The sequence below is a fragment of the Populus alba genome, chromosome 7 (genome assembly GCF_005239225.2).
Source record: "Populus alba chromosome 7, ASM523922v2, whole genome shotgun sequence".
In the NCBI taxonomy this organism is placed as follows: domain Eukaryota; kingdom Viridiplantae; phylum Streptophyta; class Magnoliopsida; order Malpighiales; family Salicaceae; genus Populus; species Populus alba.
Window position 1 is genome coordinate 354572 of NC_133290.1, and position 26639 is coordinate 381210.

The 26639-nt window shown below is 34.4% G+C and overlaps 4 protein-coding genes and 1 long non-coding RNA gene across 5 annotated transcripts; 1 reads left to right on the forward strand and 4 right to left on the reverse strand.

Moving 5' to 3' along the window:
* Window positions 1–139: 139 nt before the first annotated feature.
* LOC118032131 (protein GAMETE EXPRESSED 2) lies at window positions 140–6551 on the reverse strand. Its single transcript, XM_073410383.1, has 15 exons — window positions 6082–6551; window positions 5669–5992; window positions 5089–5427; window positions 4591–4917; window positions 4117–4317; window positions 3926–4032; window positions 3716–3857; window positions 3180–3488; window positions 2836–2960; window positions 2340–2557; window positions 1993–2220; window positions 1655–1884; window positions 1260–1498; window positions 913–1069; window positions 140–782 (listed from the first exon to the last, which is right to left on the reverse strand). Exons 1-15 carry the CDS (start codon window positions 6158–6160, stop codon window positions 580–582), a joined length of 3228 nt encoding a protein of 1075 aa, XP_073266484.1. The 5' UTR covers window positions 6161–6551; the 3' UTR covers window positions 140–579.
* A 439-nt stretch (window positions 6552–6990) lies between these two features.
* LOC118032129 (rust resistance kinase Lr10-like) lies at window positions 6991–12251 on the reverse strand. The gene is made up of 5 exons (XM_035036739.2): window positions 12228–12251; window positions 11096–11200; window positions 10914–10968; window positions 8936–9217; window positions 6991–8108 (listed from the first exon to the last, which is right to left on the reverse strand). Exons 1-5 carry the CDS (start codon window positions 12249–12251, stop codon window positions 6991–6993), a joined length of 1584 nt encoding a protein of 527 aa, XP_034892630.1.
* Window positions 12252–14788: 2537 nt separating this feature from the next.
* On the forward strand, window positions 14789–15868 carry LOC118032128 (rust resistance kinase Lr10). The gene has a single exon (XM_035036738.2). It carries the CDS (start codon window positions 14885–14887, stop codon window positions 15851–15853), a length of 969 nt encoding a protein of 322 aa, XP_034892629.2. The 5' UTR covers window positions 14789–14884; the 3' UTR covers window positions 15854–15868.
* Window positions 15869–17448: 1580 nt separating this feature from the next.
* LOC118032081 (LEAF RUST 10 DISEASE-RESISTANCE LOCUS RECEPTOR-LIKE PROTEIN KINASE-like 2.4) lies at window positions 17449–20422 on the reverse strand. Its single transcript, XM_035036678.2, has 4 exons — window positions 19582–20422; window positions 19115–19144; window positions 19008–19037; window positions 17449–18708 (listed from the first exon to the last, which is right to left on the reverse strand). Exons 1-4 carry the CDS (start codon window positions 20393–20395, stop codon window positions 17573–17575), a joined length of 2010 nt encoding a protein of 669 aa, XP_034892569.1. The 5' UTR covers window positions 20396–20422; the 3' UTR covers window positions 17449–17572.
* A 1105-nt stretch (window positions 20423–21527) lies between these two features.
* On the reverse strand, window positions 21528–23269 carry LOC140955778 (uncharacterized). Its single transcript, XR_012170285.1, has 3 exons — window positions 23003–23269; window positions 22486–22776; window positions 21528–21925 (listed from the first exon to the last, which is right to left on the reverse strand). It is a non-coding gene; the product is annotated as an uncharacterized lncRNA (long non-coding RNA).
* Between the last annotated feature and the right edge of the window lie 3370 nt (window positions 23270–26639).

The window sequence follows — 26639 nt, forward strand, 5'->3', positions numbered from 1 at the left end:
TCAAAATGATTTGAAAACATCAAAAACATATTAATTTAAAGCAAAAAAAAAAATTCAAATTTTTTCAGAAATGCTTTTGAAAAGCACTCCCAAACAGGCTTTTGAGCGGCAATATTACAATGTCTTGTTCCCATTTACTTGGTTTAATTTCATAGAACTGATCAAAAGGTTTCCTTTTGATCCTTCTCAATAACAAGTGGGGTGAGACCAGGTGGAGTCTGTAGATGTCGGCTGCTAGAAGATCCAGGAGGGCTACTTATGTTCTTGCCAGTTTCTTCAACTCCTAACCATCGATTGGAGCTGCAAATTGGTTCAACAACTTGTTAGATGTTATTGAAGCTGGAAAAAAAAATCGGAAAAGAGGAATAAATGAACTAAAAAAATCATCCTGCTTGATTGGTTAGATAGTTACCGTTGTCGAAAGTTGGAAGTTTGGCCACTAAGCAAGAAAGGGCTTGAACAACAGCATGTGAAGTTTGTCGAATCCTCTGAAAAATCTGTATTCTGCTGTACATATATGATTCAAGAATGTCAGGTTGAAACTTGAGCTTCCAAATGAGTATTCAGAAGTTCCTGTTTCTATTTCGTTTCGTTGCTGAGATATAAGAAGGCACTCACACTTTTTTTCTGGGAATTCTGCACACTAGATAGCTGAGAATTCTTGACACTGATTCTTCTTCTTTCATTTGCAAGATGCATTGCGCATTTGCATGTAAAGAACAGAAGAATCCCTCCTAGAGAAAACACCATAAGAAACTCAACTAAGATAGCTGATCCAAGGGCTGCATCAATGGAGTAAAAAGATGGTGAGTTCGTTGGCTACTGATCCTTCTGCGGACACACATTTTGGTTGTACCATTAAGGAAGAAAAAAAGAAGCATCTAGTTGCTGAAAGAAAATGTCGATACTCACTGTGAGCTAACAATGAACTCATTGACCTTCTTCGGATAAGTTGTACTGTAGCCTCAGCATATAAAGGCACTGCAATCTTGTCGGTGCAGTCTGAAGAACACCCATAATGTCCCATATCATTTAATTTCACAGTTAAAATGGCATCACTTTCTCTACCCTGCACCCACAGAGGGAAAGAGAATTAGAGAAAAAGATCAATTACAACGATGATTGCCAACTTCATTTAAACAGTCTTTTTGTAAAGTGAATTAGGTTGATAATCTCAACTAAGTCACTTCCCACAGCCAGAAGCACATTGTCGAAACATTTTTTTCCCTTAACCTTCAACATAAAGGAAGCTTACTCACATCATAGGACAGTTGTTGCATGACACTGTTGCATTCGTTAAGCGCCCCCCGGAATCTGACTCCATTAGCTCTGACCATAAAATGTCTTGAGATAGAAACATATGTCTGTATTGGTTGCCACTGATAACTACTCATCACCTTAAGTTCAGTTGTCTTAAGAAGCTCAGCTGCTAGACTGGTTACCAAAAATCCCTTGTCTACTTCCACTGAAAATGTGACTATAAATCCAGACTCATTGCCTGCAAATAACCCATACAAAGAAAATCAAGTCCCTGAAAACATTTCTGTCAATTATACTTGCTATTTTACTCTCTTAGGTCTTGAGAATTTGCGCAAACAGAAATGTCTGGTTCCGAAGTAATTTTGATGGCTAAACAAAATGTTCATGTGTTTACCAGGGTATCCAAGAAGGTCTGGATCTCCAACAGAGAACTCAAACTTGTCTATTGCTTTGTCAAATATCAGTGACTCATCCTCGTTACTCTTCAGTATGATAAATTTAGGGATTTTAATAACCGGAGGATCGTTGACAGGCTCAACAGAAACTGGAACATCCAGGTCATTCTTTCCATTCTTGTTGCTGGCAGAAACATGAATAGCATCATCCCCGTAGAAATTCTCACTTCTGATTAGAGTAAGGAAAAACAAGTTATCAATAACATAGGATTCATAGAATAAATGCTTAAAGGAGAAATTATAAGGGGAAAGGATTGTGTGATTCTGTAGATGCTACCCAAGATACTGAATCGATTGAAGGGCTAGATTGATTGCTTCTACACCGCCTTCTAAGATTAAATCTTTAGCTGCATCATCCCCTTTCTTTGCAGAAAATTCACCCCAAATGGGCTGCCAAAACTGCATAAGCACAGGAGACAAAAACACAGTCCCAGATCGAGCGCTGAGAGTGACACAGATTTTCTCTGTTGGATCCGAGTGTTTTATCACAATCGCAGAGAAACCACTGCAGCGAGGGGAAGTGATGAATAAAAAGGAGCAAGCATCATGGATTGAATCATCCAAAAGAAACCTTTCAAATATGGTGCAAGTAAATTAAAAGTTCAGTGGTAGATAATACCCTACCCATATCTGGGACCTATCACATCTTCAGTTGCTTGCAATTGGATTGGAAAGGAAATGAACTGAGGTGGGATGTTGAGAACAGAAATGATTACAGAAGCAGAAGCAAGGTTTCCATTTACATCAGATAGTGTGTATGTAAAAGAGTCATTCCCGTAATAATCTTTGTAAGGAGTGTATCTAAAGAGATTTCCATTCTGTAAAAGCGAACCACGATCTGGCTGACAAAGTAGAATACATAGCAGTTAAGTGATTTTTCCGAAAAAAACATTACTCATAATCTTACATGTGAAATAGCAAGTAGTGGTATACTATCTAACATGAAAAGGGTAAGTGCTGATAATAAAATTTTGGACCAAGGAATCACCAAAGCATGGATTTATGCTTTCAGTAGTTTAAAAACCTTGTAATTTCTCATTCAGACTGAGAAACATTTCCTTTAATGTAGCACGAGAAGATCATCAAAGAACATGAAAAGAACTCGGACTTCATGACTTACTTTTGATAATTCAACAATACTTGCATTGTTGCCGGCAAAGTAGTCATTCGCCAAGACATCGAAAGCAATAGACTCATCCTCCCATACCGAAATGTTATCGTCATTGGCCTTGGGAAAGTATTCAACTGAAAGATGAAGAAAACAACTTGAACAGGAAACCATTGTATCTTCATTTTAATTAAAACAGGAAAAAAAGTCACTACTTGAAGCATAGTTGGAAGGAGAAACAAGCTCATACGTATTGATATCATGCCGATAATTCAAGTGCAGATTGATATACCAGAGGGACTACCATTATATGCTTTTGATGATTGTCTATAATGGAGGGGAGCTGTATAACATACCTCCATACATGTTGACTCCGAGGGGGCAGGGTGACAAACGTTTGCCATCAAAAGAAACACACATCTCATAAGCTCCGTCATCCTTAACCGCATATCGAATGCAGTATGTACCATTATCGTTATCCACAAACATTCCACTTGAAAAACCAGACTTGTTAACTGAAGCTATCTCTAGTGTCAGTCTTGACTGCTGGGACAGGACAGGATTAAAAAATGAATCCACCAGTTGCACTGCCATTTCATTTTCAATCATCTTTGGCGCCCTCAAAGAAAATTTCTGAATTGTCGAGAGTGATACATTAACCTCACCTACATCACAGTAGAAACCTCTTTGTGAAAAAGAAATTCATGCAGTTACCACCATTATTATCAGGAAATTCAAAACAGAACAAGAACAAAGCTCAACAACATATATGGCTGCCGAATGGAAGTTCAAACCAAGAAATGATTGAACCATAAACAACATGTCTTCTTGATGAATGGCAAGGAAAATTTAGGAAATCGGTCCAAATCAAAGGTTAAATTACTGACAATACCTGCTCTCACTTCCTTTCTGAATGAATGGCCACCATTCAGCAAAACATTTCCACAGAACACATAAATTTCATAGATTCCAGTCTTTTCAGGAGTGTAAATCACATTAAAAGCACTGGCCAGAACTTTTGAGTTTCCTGTAGACTGAATCAAAATGGAAAAAGTTAGAATATGCAGTACACCTGAAGGAAATATGTAAATCAACATCTTACATTTTTTCCTAGATCAACGGAGGATACAGGAGCAATTTCTGACGGTGCCAGAGCAATTTCTGCTTGACGGATAGAATTATTGCCCGCTCTTGGAGTAGATACATTTCCTATTTCATAGATCCATGCTTCATTGTCAGATTTTCTGAATTGTTCATTGAGAAAAAACTTTATGATTTACAAATTTCATATACCATTAACAATTGGATTGATGCTTGGCTTTACTGAATAGGAATCAGTTTCCCTTATTATCTGCACTCGAATGCTTTCTACTCCGACAAAAGATGGGTATTGAAAAATGTCATTCAAATAAATTGAAAATTGTGCAATTTCACCAGCAGTGGAATCATTTAAACCAGATCCATTGACTATGCTGGATGATCCATCAGCATAACCTATTCAAATTAAAACATAAAACGAGCGCCACTTCAGAAAGAAAATATAACTTTATATTAAGCAATTGAAGCAGGAGAAGTCATTTATGCTCTACCACAAGAAAAAAGCAAACCTAGTTTTGGACCTAAAAAACTGGTAGGGAAACAATTCATTACAAGTGGAAAAATTAAGAGCAAAAGGCTGCCCAGAAGAGACGGCTAGAGTATGCAACGGGATAAACACTGACACCAAATGATTGTTAAATACCAAATTTAGCAGCATGTTACACTCACCTATGAACACATTAAAAGAAAATGGCATATTGGAGATGCTTCTATTATGTTTTGTATCTGATATAGTGAGCAAGAAGTTTCCAGGTTCCAGTAGACTGAAGGAACATAACTGAATTCCTGGCATCACCTCGGTGAAGCTCATATCTGCAAGAGGTATAGACAGGTTCATCTCCTCTTCAACAACATTGGTGTCGAATTCATAGAATCCTAGAACAGGGTTCCCATATTTATCTTTCTGGTGTATACAAGTTTCCATCTTGGAGAATATTTGCCATGCATTTGTTTCAAACTTCCAAGTGGCCTCACAATTGGAAACATCGACAGGTCCTGGTAGAGGCAGTTCAAAATTTTAACAAAAATAGGAAAAGATAAATGCTAAACACTTGGATGACCAAAATAACAGCAATGAAATGACAATGAATTAGGAGCAGAATAAACAACTATGTGTTTCCTATAAAAACAAGTTATTAGCTGATGATAAATGCTACAGCACGTCACCTGGATTCACCTTATACAGTAGCGGACAGCCATTCAAGGTCTGATTTCCTCCTTCCACATGCAACAATAAATTTCCAGATTTTGTAGCAATAAACTCGAGAATGATCTGACCAAATTCATTCCAGCCTATGTGAGTGATGTCTGGCACATTGGCAATGCTACCGTTTTCGTAAAGTTCAGACACAGTAAAATTAAAAGGACGTAGTTCTTGTCCCGTTGAAGTAACATTATTCCCAAATGCATCTCTAGGAACAATTAAAACTGTAGCTTTAGCCCCAGCTTCAAACTCATTTTCGAGATCCCTCCATGACGCAATGCAGGCAGACGCATATATTTTCCCTTCAGTATAACAACACCGACTATGGTTAGCAGTTTAGCATACATTTTGAAGGTTATTTGCTCACTGTTATTGATGAACCAAAAAAACAATTAGTTGAACACAACAGATCCAAAAGAGTCACCCTTAGAACTTCAACAAATTTAGCTTTTTCCCTAATCAAGGACAGCAACTAAAATATCAATCAACACAAAAATGAACCAAAACTTGAACTGGTAATGCTGCAAGAACTATATAAAAAACCTGCTTTAACTTCAAAATGGAGAGAAGAATCAAAGACATGAAAAGGGCCGTCTTCAATAAAAACATTAAAAACTCCAACCCGTATTGGAGTGAAAAGAATTCTCCAAGTATCCGTATCCTCTCCTGCAACATCAAGTAAAACACCAGACACAAAACAAGAATTCCCCATCTTGCCATTCACTGTTATTTTAGGACTAAAAGCATTTCCTTTACTCCTGTCAAACTCTCCTAGCACTTTGATCTTTATAGTTGCAACATCTCCTGCTTGGAATGTGTTGTTGTCGGTTAACCAACTGAATGCAAAGTAGGGTCCTTGTGTTTGTTCTGTAAGAAATGTCAAGTTATAAATAAACTGTCGCTCACTATTTTACAAATTATAGTGATGTTAAAGGATGATTTTTTAGAAAGGGTACCTGAATTTACAGGTGTAGAAGCCAATGATGCAATGAAAATGAGGCAAGAGAGTGAAACCAAGTGAATTTCGAGTGCCATGACTGAGAAAGAAACTCAAAGTTTGTGAATTTATGTCTCTAATTTCAAAAGGGATGTGTAACTGTGCTTAGCAGAGCGGTTTATGGCGGTTTACCAACGGTTGGGTTATCCAAATACACGTGACTTTTGATGCCATAAACGGCTTGAACGACAGGTTGTAGTGAAAACGACATGTCTTTGAGCTGGAAGGGCACCGAGTGCATTGGATCCATCCATTTTGTTTGAAGTCTTCTGAAGAACGTAGTAGGCATTTTGATTTTGTTTGAAGTCCACTGCCATCTGCTTCTCTATCTGAATCTTACTTTCTCCACAACCACGGAAGGAGAAGCTCTAGAATACCTGTGCTGAAGCGGCTAAGGACTAGAAGACATTCATTGCCGACAAGAAAGAAAGTGTTTCGAAGAAATGTGGGAAGGTATTTGCTGTTGGCTGTTGAATGATGAGGTCTCATGTATTGGCATTTACGGGATAGGGGGGAGTGGGAAAGACAACGTTGGCTATGCATATGTCCATAATCAAATTCTTGAGAGATCAAACATTTTATATAAAACTTGGATTGAAGCATACCTTTTTTGAAATCATAGTAAAACGAATCAAGAAGAATATCCATCAGATGCAGATTTGATGTAAAAATTTCATCTGATAAGAACACGGATCAGTTCATACCAAACAAGCCAACTAGGACTCTCTTAGCTTGTTACACAACCAGGAAATAAGGTGGATGGTTACAGTTTATCATAATAGTAATAACTATCAAAGAACTAGTATCATTCATGGGACAAGCCTTCCCCTGCATATGAGCAGAGTATTTCATAGCAGATCACTTAATTCTATGCATTTTCAATCAAGCTGACTGATTCTGTAGAATAATCAGACATGGAAGATGACTCTCCACCAGTGTTCATTGGCTTCTCATCTAGATTTAGAACTGGTCTCGGAGGCAGTTGCAGGCTTTCCATGTCTCCTTCAAGCATCTCCACAACTCCGTTCATTGCGGGCCGATTCAGAGGATTCATTTGTATACACCACAACCCTGCAATAATCATCTTCTTGGCTATCTTTTTTTCTTCTTCCGTGCCACCATCTCCAATCTCTATAGCCTTCTCATTAGAGACTTCGTCATGAACCCAATCTGGCCAGTAAATCTCGCTGCTCCTTTCAGCCAACGGATTCAATTTTTTTCTTCTGCCTGCCATTTCCAACAGCAACATTCCAAAGCTATAAACATCAGCTTTGTATGAGACGCGCCCGATGTTCTGGTAGAACAGTTCTGGCGCCATGTAACCTATCGTTCCCCCCGGTGCAGTGAGAGATTTAAGACTCTCATTTGCTGGGCACAACCTAGCAAGCCCAAAGTCAGAAACTTTCGGAGCGAAGTTTTCATCAAGTAGAATGTTGTGAGGCTTGATGTCAAAATGTAGGATCTGCATCTCACAACCTCGATGTAGATATTGGATGCCATGAGCCACTCCAAGGGAAATCTTATGCAGTTTTTCCCAGCTTAAAGAGACAGATCTTTCTTGAGAAAAAATGAAATTATTGAGAGATCCATTGGGCATGAAATCATATACAAGAGCGCGCTTTGATCCCTCAGCACAAAAACCAACTAGTTGAACTACATTGGTGTGGCGAATCCTTCCAATGGTAGCGACTTCATTGATGAAATCTTGTCCATTAGCCTTGGATTTGTCCAGCAATTTTATCGCTGCAGACTGTCCACTGCGAAGCTTTCCTTTATACACGCAACCAAAACCTCCTTCGCCCAACTTTTCCTTGAAGCCTCCGGTCATCTTCTTAATCTCTTTATAAGAATACCTAACAACTGGAATAAGATTGTTATGAGTCTGTAGGAATTCCTCAACTGTATTATATGCTGATAGATGTCTTCGTCGCCATTTGTAGATCAAGAATGCAATCACAATTGGACTCCCAAAGATAAATTTTGTCCCTGTGTGTGAAATTTGAGGGGAAAAAATTGAAAAATCATTTAAAAAATTAACAGAGATAGATATACTCAACATGGGTCAGGTTAGTAGGATTACTTTGCCGAGTTGAAAAATCATATAAAATCTAGACCATCATACTCTTAACCAAAAGGTATGTCTCAGAATTAGGCAACCTCCCACCCCAAGAACTTGGCATAAGAAGACATTTAGGAATTATCATTTTGTATCTGCTAATAAAATATGATCCAATATCATAACTTCAAAAAAAAAAAAAATCAATAAGGGGAGTTCTTACCATTGAACACGGATACATACAGCAGCACGGCTGCAGAGAAGGTAAACAAATTAGAGATATTATTAAGAATTAAGCATGAAGAAGTGGGAAGATAGAATCCTCACTTGCGGTTATCCCGATCCAAGAACCTCCTGTTGGGCCAAGAGACCAGTTACAAAGATTAGATTTGTGATTTGAGAAAATATATAACGGAGGTGATTACAAGATGAAAGAAATTGAGAAGAAACAAATGAATGACTAAGGTTAATATCGAGAAGATTTTATTAATTTTTTTCTGAATGTATTAAAGAAGCGAACTTAGTTTTGTTTGACTAAGTTTTCTGAAAATTGGAATAAAAATATCATTTATCGTCGAATAAAAGAAAACCACGAATTGATATGACCATCTGCATCCTATGATTGCTTGATTGAGCTAACCGTACGATACTCAACACTACAATATGCTTCGGAAATGGGGAAATCATGCAAAGAGAAGTTGAAGATAGAAAAACGAACAGTTTGTTACTCAATTTTGCCCACCTATGCAGTGTTTACGGTTCGAATCATCGATGTAGCATCCATGAGCACAACTTCCACACCTGCTATTGTGCCATGAAAGCTCAAACCCATATGCGAGCTGACTGTGAATTTCCTTAAAGGACATGTTCTTGTAATCCTTGACTGGCAACAACGTCATCCTCTCTAAGCTGCACAGTTCCATCAGATCCGAAGCCTTCATCCCACCAACGTTCACATAAGAACGCCTCAAGAGTGAAACATTGGAAGATTTTTCTCCATTAAGGCAAGTACCGGTTTCGATGTACAGCGGAGAATGCACTGGATTTGCACAGTTTATAAAAATCATCTTCTGCGATAACGGGAGAGGCTTGTATTCGGAAATCCATTTCCGCCGTGTCTTTTTGTATTGAAACCATGTATATGGAAATCTGATATAATCGAATCTTGTAAATGTTAAGGTAAAAATAGTATATGCCCTTCTGGAATTACCTAATCGTACATATGTTAAAGAAAAATCAGGAAGAGAAGAGCAATCATTTTGTATAACACCAGCATCAACCACTCGGATTGTCAAGTTGTTGTAGTTGATTGCCTGCACGTAGTATTTTCGTGAGTCTAAATACAAAACTGTGGAGTTATTTTTCTCGCAGTGGAGGGTATAGAGAGGGTTTCCACAGTTTAATGGATCACTGTTTAGGCTAAAAGGGTAGCTAATAGTATGATTTCCACATGAAGAAGGGGCACAGAGATTGGTATCCTTGCAGTTGCTGGTTTGGAAGACTAGCAGCAGGGGGAGCAGTAAGGCTATGTAGCCAGCAAAGAGGAGCCTATCCATAGGTGGAGAAACAGTGTGTAGTCCATAAATAATCTATCAAGTCTTTAAAGACAACAGTTAGAGCAGTAATATTAAATAATAATATAAATTATATTTATATAACTTAACCTAGCAGTTCAAATTTTGTAGTTGAGTTGAGTTTTTAATATAATATCAAATTTTTCGTGATTAATTGGTTATAAATTTAAATCTTATTATTTTTATTTATTTAATAAAAATTAAATGTAAGATAATTTTTTAACGTGAGAGTTTCATCCGTGTATTAAAATGACAAAGTCATCCTTTGAAATGTCAAAGTCAGAGTAATGAAGCAAAGTTTACTTTGATGTAAACCACAAATCCATCAACTCTCAACACCACAAGCCTCAACATAATACTTGGGGCACCTTCTTGGCAATAATTTGTGAAAAAAGGCCAAAGATCAACCCAAGTGGTAAGAAAGCGAGGGTGCAATAATCCTTACGCAAGAGAGGTCAATTCTGAGTGCTTAGTCTAGGCAAGTAAAACGAGGGTATCAGAGTTATAATAAATAATAAAAAAAGTTATTTGAGACTGTCGATTTTAGACATTATTAGATTTTTCTTTCACATAAATAAAATGTTCAAATTGCCAATCCTTTTTATAATAGAAAAGAATTTAGACCATATAGAAATTAATTCAATATAATCCAATTAATTTGATAAATTTAAAGACAACTTGAATAACTAATAACAACATGGCTTGACTCCAAAACAAATTCAAGATGATATCCTTTATATAAAAAAAAATTAAGACAAGAATATATTGCATCAACTAGGGGTGTTCAAAAAAATCGACCAACCGATTAAATCGAAAAAACCGAGAAAAAATTAACCGAAAAAACCGAACCGATAAAAAAAACCGAACAAACCGATTAAAAAATAAAAAAACCCACCCGGTCAGGTTCGATTCTGGTTTAAAACAGCTTAAACTGATTAAACCAACCAAAACCAAACCGGTTTAAAAAAAGTATAAAAAAAACAATCCCTAACCCTAAATCACTTTCCTCCTTTTCAGTTTCAGCCGCCTCCCCACCCCCGTCCTTTTCCAGCCTTCACTTCGCTTCCATTTTCCTTTCCCCCTTCTCAACCACCCTACCCCACCCCACCCCCCTCACCTTCTTCTTCCTACATATCTAGAACAATCCTGTTTTTCTATTACCATAGAACTGCTTTGATAGGATTGGAGACCAACCACCAAGCTTTAAGAAATAGATCTAAGAAATAGATCCAGGCAACTAGAGCTCACATTCATAACAGTTGACCCTACGCGAGGAAGGTTTTGTCAGTAGATTTTATTACACTCTCCAGAGCTACCCTGTCTCGTGATTCAAAGTTTCAAACTCCTTCTCCTGGTGTCAGCATTCTTTGCTTGCCACTGCCTTCCCTACCTTGTCTCGGCATCATATCGTAGTCACCTTCCTTCTTCTGGCTCTCCAATGCCATACCCTACATAAACAAAAACACAAAAACTCCAATACCTAACATCTAACACATCTATCTTCTTCTCTTTATCTCTCTCAAAGCAGTTTTCAAGGGGAAGCGAGTGAACAATGGTTATCGCTATTACCAGAAAACAATCCGGTTTTTCTGGGTTTTTTTGCTAAAAAACCGACCCGAACCGAACAAAACCTGTTCGGTTTGAACCGATTCTCGGTTCGGTCCGGGTTGTTAATATAAAGAATATTATTTTTCAGTTTGGTTGTAATTTTAGGTTGAAAACCGGACCGTGAACACCCCTAGCATCAACTTAGATCAATTTAGATTAATCTGTCAATTTCAAAACTTGAATCATGAAACCAAAATAACTCTATGTAAAGTAAATAAAAGCAAATTATAAAATTTAGCTCTCAATTAATCTAATATTGAATAATAAAATTTTAAAAAATAAAGATTTAAGTTAACCCAAACTAACCTGTCAAATCTATATCATAAGTTATTAGACCATAATAACCGAAAAATTTAGGAAATCAGTCCAAATCAAAGGTTATATTATTGACAATACCTAGCTCTCAGTTCCTTTTTGAATGAATGGCCACCATTCAGCAAAACATTTCCACAGAACACATAAATTTCATAGATTCCACTATTTTCAGGAGTGTAAATCACATTAAAAGCACTGGCCATAACTTTTGAGTTTCCTGTAGACTGAATCAAAATAGAAGAGTTGAACCTTGTCAAATTTAGGCGCGTTTTTTTAAAACAAAAAAAAAGCTTTGTTCTCATTACTATAATTTTTAGCAGGTACCTTGGTGAAGCATGGCTTAAGGGAGCCCACTTCGAGATGAGTTCTCCCTTTCTAAACCAAAAGAGCTTTGTTCTCATTAGTATAATTTTCAGTGGGTGCCAATATGCTCTTAAAAATCTCCCTAACTAAGAGAATATTTAGATTTGGATTGAAAGGAAAGTTAAGTCCTAGGCTTATAGGACCCTTTGAGATCTTGGAAAGAGTAGAGGTAATGGCATAACAACTTACCATGCCGCCTAATCCATCCCCCATACATCTAGTGTTCCATGTTTTGATGTTAAGGAAGTATTTGTTTGATTCATCTCGTGTGTTGTAAGTTCAATTGGTTGAGTTGAGGGAAGATATGTCATACGAAGTTCAACTGATGGAATAGTGGATCAATAAGTTAGAAAACTTCGATCGAAGGAAATCGCATCGGTTAAGGTTATGTGAAGGGGACACCCATGTGAAGAAGCGACGTGGGAACTTGAGGAGGAAATGCTCAACAAGTATCCATAGTTGTTTGAACTTATGGTAAAATTTTGGTTCTTAAAGTTTAAATTGGAGGATAAATTTTGTTTAACGGGGAAAGTTTTGTAAAGTCAAAACTTTTTGCCTAAATTCAAGCTCAAACCCAACCTAAGTTAACCTAGGTATATAAGAAAAAGTTGCAAGATAATTGTTTTTTTTCTCTTCTAATTCTTGTGGCCCCCCTCATCAAACCAAGAATTTTAGTTTTTTATCTTGAGTTTTTTAATCCAAGAAATGTTGAAGTAGCAAGTAAGTGGTTCCCTCTCATGTTACTTTCGATTAGGGTTTATAAGGATTTGAAGTTTAAGGTTTATTCATGATTATTAGAAATTTAAGGTTAAGTGATTGATTTTGAATGTGTTGTTAGAAATATGAATTTGTGAGTTGATTTGCTTAAATTGATTTTTATGGGTTAAAAAATTTATTTAAACTTTGCTAAAAAATCAAGACATAATGGTCTTGAGGTTGAAGATGATGAAATTTTATTTTGATAATTGATTTATGAAAATTACAGTTTAATTCCTAAACTTTGAAAAAAATTATAATTTGACCATTAAATGTATTTTGAGATTCTAGGCATTGTTATTATGAGGTTAGAGATGATGAATCTCAGTTTGATAATTGATTTGGAATATTTTCAGTTTGGTCCCTCAATTTTGATAATTTACATTTTAGTCCCTGAACTTTTAAAAAATTACAGTTCGCTCCCTGGTTTGTTCTGGATAGAATTGAGGATAGTTTAGGTGTGAAATTTCAGTATGGTTATGTATTTACAATTTGATCCTCCAATTTTGGTAAAATTACATTTTGGTTCCTATTTTGGAAAAATTGATGTTTTAGTCCCTAAACTCAGAAGGGTAAACATGGTTTTATTTTATGCATTGGAATCTTTTATTTGGGTTGTTTTGGGTTGTTTTTTAGTAGATATTTTTTATATTTATTGTATGTTTTCCTAACAATCCTCAATAAGATATTCTTGTCTTTCATCTGATATTCATTTTATTTTTATATTTTTCGGGTGAGTGAGATAATCTTTAATATGTATATAATATAAATAAAAATGTATATATGTTGATTATATGATGAGTACGACTAGTTAATCTCTTGGATATTTATATATGTTGCTTTATTTTTCAAGTATTTATTTGTATTCGCATTCTATTGAACTAAATTATATTCGATATGATATGCATTTCTTTGATGATTCTACAAATATTTATTATGCCTTGATATAAGACTTGTCAGTAATGTCGCGACCCGAATCTCGGATCCATGACTGGCACATAGGCAAGGTTCCTCTCTAAGGTTCCATACCTATGCGAACCCAAACTTACATACAAACTTATCCTTTAAACAACTCAATCAGAGTTCAATGCAGCACTGATAACAAACTAACTTCATAATATAATTTAATTGTCTTAATACAAGAGTTAATATAATTTCATAGTTTTAGAGCACTAACTTGACATAAAAGGAAGGTACAAATTACAAAAAAAAAAAAGGTTCGGAAGGTTCAACAAAAATGACCTGCTATCATCAAGCTATAATCCTGAAAATGATAAATAATGAGAGGGTGAGTTCAACAACTCAGTGAGTAGATAATATTCAATATACACACACACACGAGGTAATACAATAATGAGAATATATATATATATATAATTATGGCTCTAGGTTCTTATAAGAAGGTTTCTCAAATAGGCCATAACAAGAAAATCATATGGTAAAGCTCGTCAGAAAATCAAAATGCTATGAGCATGAGGCTCCGTACTGTGGGATGATCAATCCACACAGGTTGGTGACTCCCCCAACCAACTAGGGTTTAGATACAATGTGCACGAAGACTAACACTATCCTGTTAGCATGGGTATTCTGACTGACATACCATAGGTTCATAATCACAATCAAACAAACATATTCATATCTCAAAGCTCAACTTATGACATCAATCAAATGAGGAGCTATCAATTCAGAAGTCAATTGAATATATATACTGGTTCATATCAAGAATTCAGATTCAATAATTGATCATGCTTTATCATAACAAAGATAATAATCAACATATATATATATATATATATATATATATTATCAAGAAGCATGATCCAATTAATATTAATAAATCAAATATTTATAATATTTCTCATACATATGAAAAATTATCCACTCACCTGACTCAAAAGTAAACAATACTCAAAAGTTGATACTGAAGGAAATCCTACTGACGTCCTGCCGGTAGAATATTAGGATTATATTAATACAAAGGAGACATATTCGGGGTTTTGGTCATTGCAGTCTACCAAATCTATAGCTTCAGAAAATCAGAAGAGGAATATCAGGGCAAGGTTGAAAGGTTTTTGGATGATTACAGAGCTATGAACCCCACAAGATACTCTCATGCTGATCTCAAAAAGATGACAAATCAATTCAGGGATGAATTGGGGCAAAGAGCTTATGGAACTGTGTTCAAAGGAAAGCTAACCAGTGAGATTCCGGTGGCTGTTAAGGTTCTAAGCAATTCAACAGAAAAAGGAGAGGAATTCGTCAACGAGATGGGAACAATGGCCAGGATTCACCATGTCAATGTAGTCCGCTTGATTGGCTTCTGTGCTGATGGATTCAGACGAGCTCTCGTTTACGCAAAGAAGTTCATATCTTCAGCAAACGCAAAGAATGTTTTCCTTGGCTGGGAAAGGCTGCATCATATTGCCCTCGGAGTAGCCAAAGGGATTGAATATCTTCACCAGGGTTGTGACCAAACAATCCTCCACTTTGATATCAAACCGCATAATATCCTGCTGGACAATGACTTCAATCCCAAGATTGCAGATTTCGGTCTGGCTAAGTTGTGTTCCAAGTATAAAAGTGCTATTTCCATGACAACAGCTTGGGGAACCGTCGGCTACATAGCACCTGAAGTGTTCTCAAGAAACTTTGGGAATGTCTCCTACAAGTCAGACGTGTACAGTTTCGGAATGTTGGTGTTAGAAATGGTTGGTGGAAGGAAAAATGTTGATGAAACAGCAGAAAATGGTGATCAAGTATACTTCCCAGAATGGATTTATAATCTCTTAGAAGAAGGAGAAGACCTGCGGTTGCACATCGAGGAAGAAGGGGATGCTAAAATTGCGAAGAAGCTAGCCATTGTGGGACTGTGGTGTATCCAGTGGAACCCAGCTGACCGTCCTTCCATGGAAATCGTTGTCCAGATGCTGGAAGGGAAAGGAGACAGGTTAAGTACACCTCCTAATCCTCTTAGCTCCACAGCTCCGAAGAGAACGAATACAGGTATGCTAAGGAGGCATCTTCATCAAGAGCTGGCAGCCATCTCAGAAACAGAGTAATCATATATTTCGAGGTCATCATTGCTTTCAAGGCCGTGATCTATGAGCTGCTGCCTGCATTGGATTCCGAGTAATTCGCGGCTTATTACACAAACAAAAGATTAACATGCATTTGATTGAAAATATGGGGATGAAACTGTATTTGCTTGCAAGATTAGTTCTTAAATTGTATTTCTCAAACTTTATGATGATGCTATTTTAGGACTCTTAGTTGGTGTCAGGGTGGTGTTGCCACGCTTTTAAAAAAATTTAATTTTTTTTTGTTTTAAATTAATTATTTTTTTAATATTTTTAGATTGTTTTGATATATTAATTTTTAAAAATATTATTTAATAAAAACATTTTATGGCAAATACTAACAAACTTGAGCTCCAACCATTTTAATACAAACATTTTATTTAATAAAAGACTTCTCAAGAGGTCTTGAGCTCCAACCTCTCCTTGTAATAAAAACATTTTAAAGAAGAATTGACAGCAAATACTAACAAACTTGGAGACAGAAAGGATTCAATCACGATATATTTGAAATTATATGAACTCAATTGTTAAACTTTCATATTTTATGGCAAGTTAAGAATTGTGAAAATCTCGTTCCAAAATCAAGTTATTGATTTGGTCCTTGATGATTCAGGTATTTCTCAATCGGCTTCTTCTTTACATGTCCCTTACATTTATATTTTTTCCTTTGACAGAAAGGATTGAGTCGAGATATATTTAAAATGTTAGGGACTCAATTGCTATGCTAAACTTCTGTATTTGTGACAAATTAAGAATTTAGTAATACTTTAGAGGTTAGTTTGAGTTTCCTCTGTAATTAAACAGCACCTAGCTTTTGAACGAGCTTGAATAGCTTGTTGTATTCTTCAATGCAAACAACCATCCACGTGGAAACTGCGTGTTATTTGAATTTGTAGATTCTTATCGTTGCAACGTTGCTAACCTTTTTTTCAATAAAAAAAAAAAATTAACTTAAAATAACTCTGGACACATTCAAAAACAATTCAAATAACTAAAAATATAATTTAGCTTAAAAAAAAATTAAAAATAATATTTTTTAAAAAAAATATTAAGATTAGAACATATTAAATTAATTCGGAACAATTTAAATTAATATGTCAATTTTACGACTTGGATCATGAAATAAAAATAATATTTTTTATTATAAAGGTCAGTTCTGGTTCTTTGTACAGAAATATTGAGTTTAAGAATAAATGAATTCATTCTTAACTACAATATTTTTCTTTCTTTGTCTATTATATTTTCACTAGTTTTAATTTAATACTTTGTATTTTAATAAGTATATTACATTTTTTTGAATACGCTAGTTAATAGTAAAAACAGTCGCCATACACAATATTTCCTGACTTGTTTTTTTAATTTAAGTTTTAATATGCATAGTAGAAGCCAATGATGCTATGAAAATGAGGCAAAAGAGTTAAACTAAGTGGATTTCGAGTGCCATGACTGAGAAAGAAACTCAAAGTTTGTGAATTTATGTCTCTGCTTTCAAAAGGGATGTGTAAACAGTGCTTAGCAGAGCAGTTTGTGACTTTTGATAGATTTGAAGTAAAAATTTCATCTGATAAGAACGTAGATCAGTTCAAACCGAACATAGATCATATTACAGTTATCATAATGGTAATAACTATCAAAGAACCAGTATCATTCAGGGGACAAGCCTTCCCATACACATGAGCAGAGCATTTCATACAAGATCACTTAATTATATGCATTTTCAACCAAGCTGACTGATTCCGAAGAATAATCAGACATGGAAGATGACTCTCCACCAGTGTTCATTGGCTTCTCATCTAGATTTAGAACAGGTGTCGGAGGCAGTTGCAGGCTTTCAATGTCTCCTTCAAGCATCTCAACAACTTCGTTCATTGCGGGCCGATTCATAGGGTTCATTTGTATACACCACAACCCTACAATAATCATCTTCTTGACTATCTTTTTTTCCTCTTCCGTGCTACCATCTCCAAGTTCTATAGCCTTCTCATTAGAGACTTGGTCATGAACCCAATATGGCCAGTAAATCTGGCTTGAATTCTCTGCCAATGCGTTCAGATTCTTCCTTCTGCCTGCCATTTCCAACAGCAACATTCCAAAGCTATAAACATCAGCTTTGTATGAGACACGCCCGATGTTCTTGTAGAACAGTTCTGGCGCCATGTATCCTATCGTTCCCCTTGCTGCAGTGAGAGATTTAAGACTCTCATTTGTTGGACACAACCTAGCAAGTCCAAAATCAGCAACTTTTGGAGTGAAATGTTCATCGAGAAAAATGTTGTGAGGCTTGATGTCAAAATGTAGGATCTGCATCTCACAACCTCGATGTAGATATTGGATGCCATGAGCCACTCCAAGGGAAATCTCATGCAGTTTTTCCCAGCTTAAGGAGACAGATCTTTCTTGAGAAAAAATGAAATTATTGAGAGATCCATTGGGCATGAAATCATATACAAGAGCGCGCTTTGATCCCTCAGCACAAAAACCAACTAGTTGCACTACATTGGTGTGGCGAATCCTTCCAATGGTAGCGACTTCATTGATGAAATCTTGTCCATTAGCCTTGGATTTTCCCAGCAATTTTATCGCTGCAGAATGTCCACTGCGAAGCTTTCCTTTATACACGCAACCAAAACCTCCTTCACCCAACTTTTCCTTGAAACCTCTGGTCATCTTCTCAATCTCCGAATAAGAATACCTCACGACTGGCATAAGATTGTTATGAGTCTGTAGGAATTCCTCAACTGTGTCATATGCTGATAGATGTCTTCGTCGCCATTTATAGATCAAGAATGCAATCACAAACGGACTCCCAAAGATAAATTTTGGCCCCTGAAGTAGTGCTGTGTGTGAAATTTGAGGGGGGAAATCAAAGACCGAAATCATGATTATTTCTTATTGATTATAAGATAAACACACAACATGGGTTAGGTTTGGTGTTAGAATTTTTTGGCCTAGTTCAAAAATCATCTAAAATCTAGACCATCATGATTTGTAGAAAAGCATAATCTTAACCAAAAGGTATGTCTCAGAACTTGGCATAAGAAGACATTTAGGAATTATCATTTTGTATCTGCTAATAAAAGAAGATCCAATATCATAGCTTGAAAAAATAAAAATATTCAGTAAGGGAAGTTCTTACCAATGAACATGGATGCAAGCACCAGCACGGCTGCAGAGAAGGTAAACAAATTTAGAGATATTATAGTAAGAATTAAGCATGAAGAAGTGGGGAGATAGAATCCTCACTTGCGGTTATCCAGAACCAAGAAACTCTGTCTGTACCAAGAGATCAGTTACAAAGATTAGATTTGTGATTTGAGAAAATATATAACGGAGGTTATTACAAGATGAAAGAAATTGAGAAGAAACAAATGAATGACTTAGCAAAATTATCCTGGTTTTACCTTTTGAATTCAAATCTTGAGGTTAATATCGTGAAGATGTTATTAAATTTTTCTGAATGTATTAAAGAAGCGAAACTTAGTTTTGTTTGACTAAGTTTTCTGAAAATTGGTATAAAATATCATTTATCGTCTAATAAAAGAAAACCACGAATTATTATGACAAATGATACGACCATCTGCAGCCTATGATAGCTTGATTGAATTGACCTTACGATACTCAGCACTACAACATGCTTCAGAAATGGGGAAATCATGCGAAGGGAAGTTGAAGATAGAAAAACGAACAGTTTGTTACTCAATTTTGCCCACCTGCGCAGCGTGTCTGGTTCGAATCATAGATGTAGCAAATACCTGCACACCTTCCACACATGCTATTGTGCCATGAAAGCTCAAAACCATATGCCAGCTGACTGTGAATTTCCTTATAGGACATGCTCTTGGAATCCTTGACTGGCAACAACGTCATCCTCTCTAAGCTGCACAGTTCCATCAGATCCGAAGCCTTCATCCCACCAACGTTCACATAAGAACGCATCAAGAGTGAAACATTGGAAGATTTTTCTCCATTAAGGCAAGTACCAGTGTCTACGTTCAGAGGAGAATCCACTGGATATGCGCAGTTTATGAAAATCATCATCTGCGATAACGGGAGAGGCTTGTATTTGGGAAACCATTTCGGCCCTGTCCTTTTGTATTGAAACCATGTATATGGATATGTGATATAATTGAACGTTGTGAATGCTAAAGTAAAAAAATTATATGCCCTTATGGAATTACCTAGGCTATCAAATGCTAAAGAAAAATCAGGAAGAGAAGAGCAATCATTTTGTATAACACCAGCATCAACCACTCGGATTGTCAAGTTGTTGTAGTTGATTGCCTGCACGTAGTATTTTCGTGAGTCTAAATACAAAACTGTGGAGTTATTTTTCTCGCAATGGAGGGTATAGAGAGGGTTTCCACAGTTTAATGGTTGACTACTGTTTAGGCTAAAGGGGTAGCTAATAGTATGATTTCCACATGAAGAAGGGGCACAGAGATTGGTATCCTTGCAGTTACTGTTTTGGAAGACTAGCAGCAGGAGGAGTAAGGCTATGCAGCCAGCAAAGAGGAGCCTAGCCATGGGTGGAGAAACAGTGTGCAGTCCTTAAACAATCCATCAAGTCTTCAAAGACAACAGTTAGAGCAATAATATTAAATAGTTGAGTTGAGTTTTTGATATAGTATTAAATTTTTAATAATTAAGGGGTTGTAAATTTAAATCTCATTATCTCTATTTATTTAATAAAAATTAAATGCAGAATAGTATAAATCTGTGTAAATTTTAAATTGAAAAAACTTTCACGAATATATTATAAAATAATATAAATTATATGGACTCAATTGTTAAAATTTTATATTTTATGGTTAATATGAGTATCCTCTGTAATTAACAGCACCTAGCTTTTGAACGAACTTGAATAGCTTGTTGTCTTCTTCAATGCAAACAACCATCCACGTGGAAACTGCATGTTATTTGAGTCTGTAGATTCTTATCGTTGCAACGTTGCTAACCTTTTTTCGATAAAAAAAAAAATTAAATTATATAAAAATTAAATTAAAATAACCTTTGAATTATTCAAAAACAATTCAAATAACTAAACATATAATTTGACTCCAAAAAATTATTAAAAATGATATTTTTAAAAAAAATATTAAGATGATAATATATTAGATCGACTTGGATGACCTTAAATTAACCTGTCAATTTACTTGGATAATAAGATAAAAATAACCTCATGTAAAGTAAATCAAAACAAATTATAAAATTCAGATCTCAATCAATCTAATATTAAAAAATAAATTTAAAATAAAATTTAATTTTTTTAAAAAATCTAAATCAATTCAAGTTAATCTATCAAATATATGAATCATCAAACCATGATAAACTTATATATATAAAATTTGATTCTTAATCAATCCATTGTTGAAGGATAAAATTAAAAAAAAAAAAAAAAAAAAAAAAACATCAAGTAAACTCGTCAAACCTATAATTTGGATCATAAGAGCGGAATAACCTTATAGAAGGCAAACAAAATAAATTAATCCTGATAAACCCGAGTTACACTATGAAACCCATGTCACCCATGTTGCAAGTGATGAAATTAAGATAAATACATATACACCAAATCAAAATAAATTATAAAACATAATTCTTAATCAACCCATTGTTGAAAAATAAAATTTAAAAAAAAATCCAATATAAATAAAGAATAGAATAAAATGACTAAGTCAACCCAAGTTAATCCGTAAAATTCATGATCCACGTTGTGAGACTATAATAGCCTAATAGGAAGTAAGCTGGAAAGAATTATAAAATCTAATTCTTAATCAATATAATGTTGAAGGATAAATTGAAAAATAATACAAATTAAAAAAAAAAAAAAAAAAAAACACAAATTAACCCACTAAACTAGCAACACATGTCATGAGACCATATAACAAAACAAGCCACCTTTTATTTTGTTTTTGTTAATGTGACCAGTCCCTCAAAGTGAAAAACATGAAAAGTACCCCCCTCTCTCTCAGGCCATGGTTTCAGGCACTAAGAACCACCACCCCTCCTCCTATAAGCCTCCCAAGAACCACCACTTGAGCCTTGTCTTGCATCATCCTATGCTCAACCAGAAAAGAAAACTGATTAGCTTAGACTTTGAAAGGGAAATAAAATTAGGTTAACAAAAGCAGAGGAGTAAAAACAAAATGCACTAAAGTGAGGCTGCAATTGTAAAACTGAATAACAAATATGCAGATGTAGATCTAGTACATTGATCACCATCAATCATAAGAACATAAGTTGCTCAGCTGCAACAATTTCTGTTTGTTAAGTTTTTTCAGCAAGGAAACCAACAACATCCGGCATAACATGGCAAGAAAAACTTTTCCTTGTAGCAGTATGAAATATTCCAAGGGTGGCAGAGAACTCAATCTTCATAAAAATTGCAAAAGCATTTCGATTGAAGGCTAAAATTTGCCATTTTTCCGAAAAGAGCTTTCAAACTAAATCGAACATTTGAAAGTTTAAGGTCAATCTTTGGAGCAACGATCACCACAACAACACCATTCTAAAAAGTTATCATTTTCGCGGAGCGAAATCCAACGGTTTTTTCACTGCTTGAGAAAAGAAAAAAGTTTTCTAGCAGCAGCATAAGAATTAAAAGAAAAAACTCATACCTATTAGTGATGAAACCAAATACTTGACCCGTTTTCCTCTTCATCTTCAGTTCTGCAAGCAGCAACAGCAGATTTGAAACCAAAATCTTGTAACCCAGAAAACGGGATTCCCACGTCTTGTTATTTTTCATCTAACAAAAACTGAAGAAACAGGAGTTCTTCTTAAGAAATATTCCGTATAACATGGAAAATTAAAGCTTCCATGATAAATTGGTGGCTCCTCCTCGCTTCAAACTCCAAGAACCTCAGCTTACACTTGTCATTGGTGACCATTCCAGATGATGAATTCGCCTATGACATAGATTACAAAAAATGAAGCTATAATTCAAGACAGCTTATAATTAATCGTCACTAATGAATGATCAAGAAGAAAGGAAAAACTTGTAATCATTAATTTCAACACTTGATGAATCTTGAATTTGATTAAGCAATAAAAAGCTTTAAGTGAAACCCTAAAATCAACAACAAACCAAAAAAAGTCAAATATAATCATGATGGAAATATAAAAAAAAATCACCTGGCCATTGATCATGTTCTCGGACATCTTCAACTGAACCAACCTCTCCCCAAACTAAATACCCAATTTTCACAATCTATTCCCATAAGCCTGGATGTGATTGGCAGTCGCCTTGTAACCGTCAATTTCCACAACCAATGATGTCTCCTTTGTTTCTGCCTGTTTCATACCTCCTCTCCTCTTTCTCACATCGATTTAGAATAGAAGGAGAAGAACTGGCGATCTCCAAGAGCACCATCTTCACCCTCCTTTTCTTCTACCTTCCCTGTGATTCTTCTCTTGCTTCTTCGTCTGGAGTGTGTGTGTATAAAAATAAATTATATAATTTATTTGTGTTTATAATTTTTAGTTTATTTGTTTATATGTGTATAAATTTTTAATATATATATATATATATTATATATATATATATATAATTTTTATAAAAACAAATCAAAAATATTTAACCGGTTCTCTAACCTAGGTGGCGTACATTAGACTGTACCATGATTGGAAGGGTTTGGGCTTTAATTTCCTGGGAGCCCAATTGCATCGAAACCTTGAAATCGATTAGATCCACAGGCCGCCTGTATAATAACGGATTAATGGCCTAGCAAATTGATTATGGGTTAGTTTATAATTTACAATTACAACCTTTTTTTTCTTTCAATATATATATATATATATACTAGCTTTTGATACCCGTGCGATGCCGCGGGTTATTTTTTTTTGTATAAAAAATATTAAAAAAAATAAAAAATTTAAAAATCTTGGGTTTTTCTGCAAAGTTATACTCAAGAATCTTTGGGTTTGGCTGCAACGTCTGACCTAAGAGTAATATTTATAATATTAATAATAAAATTAAACTTGCATGACCCAAGTTTAAGTAAGCCTGACTGTAACACCAGACACAAGAATATTGGATGTGGGTCTGGCTATAAGGTCGTATCATAAAAGTGTGATAATTAAATAGATTAATTAAAAAAAATCAACAAAAAGGAAAAAAACTAATGAAGAAAAAGAAAAAGAAATTGAATTAATTGGGTTAACCCTTTAAACCAGGTTGTCCCGTAAAACATGAGATTTGCGTCATGAAAGTTTGATAAATAAATAGAAAAAAAAATGACGGGTTTACCCAGAATTAACTGAGTTAACCCATCAAACCAAGTTAACATGTCAAGCCTGGGATATGTGTTATGAAAGTCTGATAATTAAAATAGAAAGAAAATTAACTTTAACAAACTAAACTAAATGAAAAAAATAACTCGTCAAATCAGGTTAACCCATTAAACCCGAGATTCATATCATGAAAATATGATAACTAAATAAAAAAAATTAACATTAACAAACTAAATAAAACAAAAAAATTCATTAAAAAAAACAAAAGAAAAAAAAAACAGTCATATAATATAATACGATATAATAATAATTATAATGAAAAACGTGGGAAAGCTAAAGCTAAAGCTAAATTCTCAACCAACTCAATATTAAAAAAAAAAAATTTAACAAAGATAATTTAAAAAATAAACATGTGGGGGAAACACTGCAGCAAACAAAAATCATGTAAGGGAAACACTGTAGTAATCCATACTGTTTTTTTTTTTTAAAAAGAAGCTACAAAGCTAAATTCTCAACCAGCTTAATATATAAAAAAAAAAACCGAGATCCGTATAATGAAAGTATGATAACTAAATTAAATTTTTTTTTCACATTAACAAATTAAATTAAACAAAAAAAATCATTAAAAGAAAAATAGACACAAAGAAAAAGCAAAAAAAAAAAAAAAAACCAATAGGCAAAACAAAAGAAAAAGAAAAAGAAAAGTCAAGTGTTTCATTGTGTGCATAATAATACATTATATGTAAAAAATAGAAGAAACAAAAGCGAGGAAAAAAAAAAAAAAAACAAAGCTTGCTATAGTGAAAAACCAACGCGTTAAAAAAAAACATGTAAAAAAAAAACTGCTAGAATGAAAAAAATATTTAAAAAAAAAAAAACAAAAAGCAAAAGCAAAAGAAAAAAAAAAGAGGAAAAACTGCTAAAACAAAACCAAAAAACGAAAAAAAAAAAAAAAAAAGCTTAAAGAAGTAAAAGCATAGTTATTAAACCCGGCCCGAGGGTTGACCCGGCCAAGGGGCCGGGTCTCGGGTTTCATGGGTTAACCCGGTCAACCCGGAAAAATTAAAAAAAATTAAAGTTTTAATATTTTCATATGAAAAAATCCATGTAAATATAGATTATACATATTATAAATAATGAAGTTTAAAATAATATTTTAAAAAGTTTTTTATCCCACATTAAAAAGATATTATGTTAAGCTTTTAAGTTGAAGTATTTAAACTAAAAAGGTTTTTTTATCCTACAATGAAAAAACATAACTTTTTTCTTTAGGAACATAGAGTATATATACTAAATGGCTTTCAAATCCCACATTGAAAAAAACATAAATTTTTTCATGGGAACATAGAGTATATATATGAAATGGTTTCAAATCTCACATTGAAAAGATACTATGTTATTCTTTTAAGTTGAAGTATTTAAACCAAAAGGTTTTTATCCCACATTGAAAAAACATGATTTTTTCCTTGGGAACATAGAGTATATATATACTAATGAGTTTCAAATCTCACATTGAAAAAACATAACTTTTTTCATGGGAACATAGAGTATATATATGAAATGGCTTCAAATCCCACATTGAAAAGATACTATGTTATCCTTTTAAGTTGAAGTATTTAAATCAAAAGGTTTTTTATCGTACATTTGAAAAAACATGATTTTTTCCTTGGGAAACATAGAGTATATATATGAAATGACTTCAAATCCCACATTGAAAAGATACTATATTATCCCTTTGAAGTTGAAATATTTAAACCAAAAGGTTTTTTATCCCACATTGAAAAAACATGATTTTTTCCCTAGGAACATAGAGTATATATACTAATGGGTTTCAAATCTCACATTGAAAAAACATAACTTTTTTCATGGAAACATAGAGTATATATATGAAAGGGCTTCAAATCCAACATTGAAAAAATACTATGTTATCCCTTTATTTAAACCAAAAGATTTTTTATTCCACATTGAAAAAAACATGATTTTTTTCCTTGGGAACATAGAGTATATATACTAATGGATTTCAAATTCCACATTGAAAAAATATAATTTTTTTCATGTGAACATAGAGTATATATATGAAAGGGCTTCAAACCCCACATTGAAAAGATACTATGTTATCATTTTAAGTTGAAATATTTAAACCAAAATTTTTTTTATCCCACATTTTAAAAAAAAAAAAAACCCGGGTCTCGTCCGGGTCGCCCGGGTTTGGCTAGGCTGTTGCCACAACCAGTTTTTTATTAAACCCGAACCGGTCCAGCCACCGGGTCGACCCGCCAGACCAGGTTTAATAACTATGAGTAAAAGGCATGGGAAGCTACAGTAGTTTCCCCACGCCTTTTAGTATATTACTTAATATATATATATATATATATATATATATATATATATATATATATATATATATATGAATGCCTGCTTGCATGGATAAGTACTATTTTTTACTCTCTTTTTTCATGGAAAATTAGGTGCAATGAAAATTTTAGACAAGAAACATTTTAAACTGAAGTGTTAAGGATGTAAAACATTGATTTAATAT